Genomic DNA, 2,884 nt, shown 5'->3' with positions numbered 1-2,884 from the left:
TACAAATGTGCTTTACACAATTGATGTGTGGATTGTGATGAGTTGTATGAGCCCCTAATAAAATGATAAAAAAAATTTACATAGCTTTGGGGAGAAAATAGTTTTGGGGGTACCCCCTCATATATACTCGTTTCTGTTGGACTTATCAGAAATAGAATTGCTTAGTTTTAATAGGTGCTGGTACAGATTTTTCCACATTGGTGGTATCACCAATATGCCCTCTAGCAACGTGTGAGTTCCAGTCATTCTAAGTCATTGCCAATTGTCAGTCTTTTAAAAGTAACTGTGCACTTCTAAACTTCCAAATAAGGAGCCTTGGTGACACTGCCGGTTAAGTGTTAGATTGCTAACCAAGGCCAGCTATTCAAACCCACCAGCTACCCCACAGGAGAAAGATGAGACTGCTCCTATAAAGGTTTACAAAGCTTTGGATATATCATATATATATGAATACATATTCATAAGAATCAGGATTGACTTGATGGCAGTGGGTTGGGTTTCAAATTTCCAAATTGACGTTCATTTCCACAAAAATTGAGATCTGCTGGAAAGTGCTTTCAAGGGTGATTCCTGGGCTGCAGGATCCCTGTCAAGATGAAGCATGGATCTCAGGAATGAGTCTGCAGCCTGTCTAGTTGCACCCTTGTGACAAGAGCAGAGAAGACCAGGATCCAGGCAGCCCAAACCTGGCAAGTCTCAAAGGAATTCCAGACTTTGCCCAATGGGCTCCTGGGTCATTCAGGGCATTGTGAGGCAAGAGAGAACCAGAACAGCAGACTCAAAAAAGAACCCTGACCCACTCGTTGGGGACCGGCCTGAACAAGTAAGATGGGCCTGCCTTTCCCAAATGGCATTAGGGGTTGATGGCAGTGCCCATTTGGGATGCCCGAAGACCCTGCCTCAATCTGATTTGGGGTTCGGCTTAGAAAACAAATGCCAATCTCCTTGTAGGCAGAACTTTCGATGGGCCAGCAGAGCTCCCTGGAGGCAAGAGGCCAGAAGCCTGAAGGGACCAGCAGGTTAACTGGGCACCACAGTCTAAGACGCCAGCCCCAAGCAAGAGCATCCTGCTTCCTCGAAGGGTTTCTTTGCCTGAGGAAAGTGGTAGCTGGCCCTCATACTCCTTCCTGTAGGATCTTCTGGAAATGGAGGCAAGGGTGATCTTGCAGAAGCCCGCTTGTTTGGATAGGGACCCCTTTCAGTCCACATTCAACCTTCCTTACCGGGAGGAAAGCTGGGCCCTGAGGGAGATACGGGCTGCAGCCACTGTCTGCCCCTGCAGTACAGGACTGCATGGGAGACATAGGAAACCTGAAATCCAGCCTGAGGTCTATTTCTTTTTTTTAAATAATTTTATTGGGGGCCTGAGGTCTATTTCACAAAGAACAAGAAACCGTGTGTACCCTGGACGGCAGGTCATAGGACTCCAAAGGCGGTGAGGTCAGCGTACGGGAGAGGACACTGCGGGACATTTGCCACACAGAAAAGCAAGGGTGGAGCAAAGTGGGGGAAGGAGGGGTACACGGAGAAGGCGGGTGGAAAACCGAAGGCTCCCAGGGGTGGACACTGGAGGCTCGAGGGACAGCCTGGGCTGGTGGTGGTGGGGAGGATCGCCGCAGAGGGAAGCTGTGGTCGATCTGGCCCAGCAAGTGTGGAGTCCCTGCCCGACGGCACCCTGCGAGGGAAGCGGCTTCTGGCTTTCCCCGCAGCGCCCGGCCCAGTGCCACCGGACCCTGCAGGAGAGAGGTGCACTAGAAGGGAGGTACCCCGTGGGGGCTCCCGGCTAAAGGCCTGTGCTGGGTGTGGGGGGGTTTCCTTCCCCAGAGCAGGGATGGTGTCCTCGCTGCCGAGTGCCTGGGGCTGGGCAGACTGGGGTCCGAGGTCAGCGTCCAGCCGGCCCACTTCCTCGGCCGGTGGACGACCGTTGGAAAGGGGCAAGGGGGCGAGGGGGCGGCGGGGCAACAGCCACCACTTCCCTCCGGGCGCTAAGCCCCGCCCCCCGTCCTTGCCGAGTCACCGTGGAGACGCGCTGCGAAGTGCGGCTGCGCGAGGGTGACGGCGCGCGGGGCGGGGGAGGGGGTGTTTTGGTTCTAGCTGCTCGCCGTCCTTTTCAGACTCGGTCGACCGCAAGCTTCTTGTTCCGGCCTTGCCTTCCCCGGCCGCTCTTCTCCCCCATTCCCGGTTTTTCCTCTCTCCTGCCCTCCTGTCCGCCTCCCCGTTTTTTGGCTTACCACCCCGGGGCCGGGCCACTCTCAGGGCCGGGCGCCCTCCGGTGCGCGGCCCCGGGGCCCAGTGTATGACCCGCCGTCCAGCCGCCGCTCGCTCCCCCCGCCCCATGTGGCTGCGGGGCCGCGGCGGCGCTGCCCACTATGGCCCGGAAAGCAGTTAGCAGGAAGCGGAAAGCGCCCGCCTCGCCGGGAGCTGGGAGCGACGCTCAGGGCCCGCAGGTGAGGGTTGGGAGGGAGGCTGGAACTTGGATGTGTAGGCCAAGGCATCCGGATAGAGGAGGGTCCGCAGATGGGACGGGAACGGGGCCCGAGATCTGCAGTCCGAGGCACAGGACACGGGGGACCAGGCCTGTCGGGCCAGGAGTGGGGGCCCGCCGGAGTTCACTAGGAGGCTTACAGGCCGGAAGAGTAAGGAGCCTAAGGAAGGGGAACTCGGAAATGGGGCCTCCTCCTCGGGGCCGTAGCCGGGTATGAGGCCTTGGAGGGAGGGGAAGCCGAATTGGAAAGGGATCAGGAACAAAACCTCCAAGGAGATAGAGAGTAGGCGAGTGAAACCCGCCATCCTGGGGGCCCGGGAGGGGGCCAGTATTCGTAGGTCGACAAGGAAAGTGCCTTCCTGTGGATACCTTTGAGTTTGGGCCTTTGGGCACTTGGAT

General features: G+C 57.2%; 1 protein-coding gene across 1 annotated transcript in view; it reads left to right on the top strand.

The window, feature by feature from the left end:
* Positions 1–2,101: 2,101 nt before the first annotated feature.
* Positions 2,102–2,884, top strand: part of DCAF12 (DDB1 and CUL4 associated factor 12) — a 32,466-nt gene continuing 31,683 nt past the window's right edge. The window contains exon 1 of the mRNA XM_004712423.3: positions 2,102–2,447. Coding sequence (XP_004712480.1) covers positions 2,370–2,447 — 78 coding nt within the window. The 5' untranslated portion in view covers positions 2,102–2,369. The remainder of the gene's footprint in view (positions 2,448–2,884) is intronic.

Source organism: Echinops telfairi, unplaced genomic scaffold (genome assembly GCF_000313985.2).
Source record: "Echinops telfairi isolate 266 unplaced genomic scaffold, ASM31398v2 ScPeMD7_25;HRSCAF=90, whole genome shotgun sequence".
Classification (NCBI taxonomy): Eukaryota; Metazoa; Chordata; class Mammalia; order Afrosoricida; family Tenrecidae; genus Echinops; species Echinops telfairi.
This window is presented reverse-complemented; position numbering and strand designations above follow the sequence as displayed.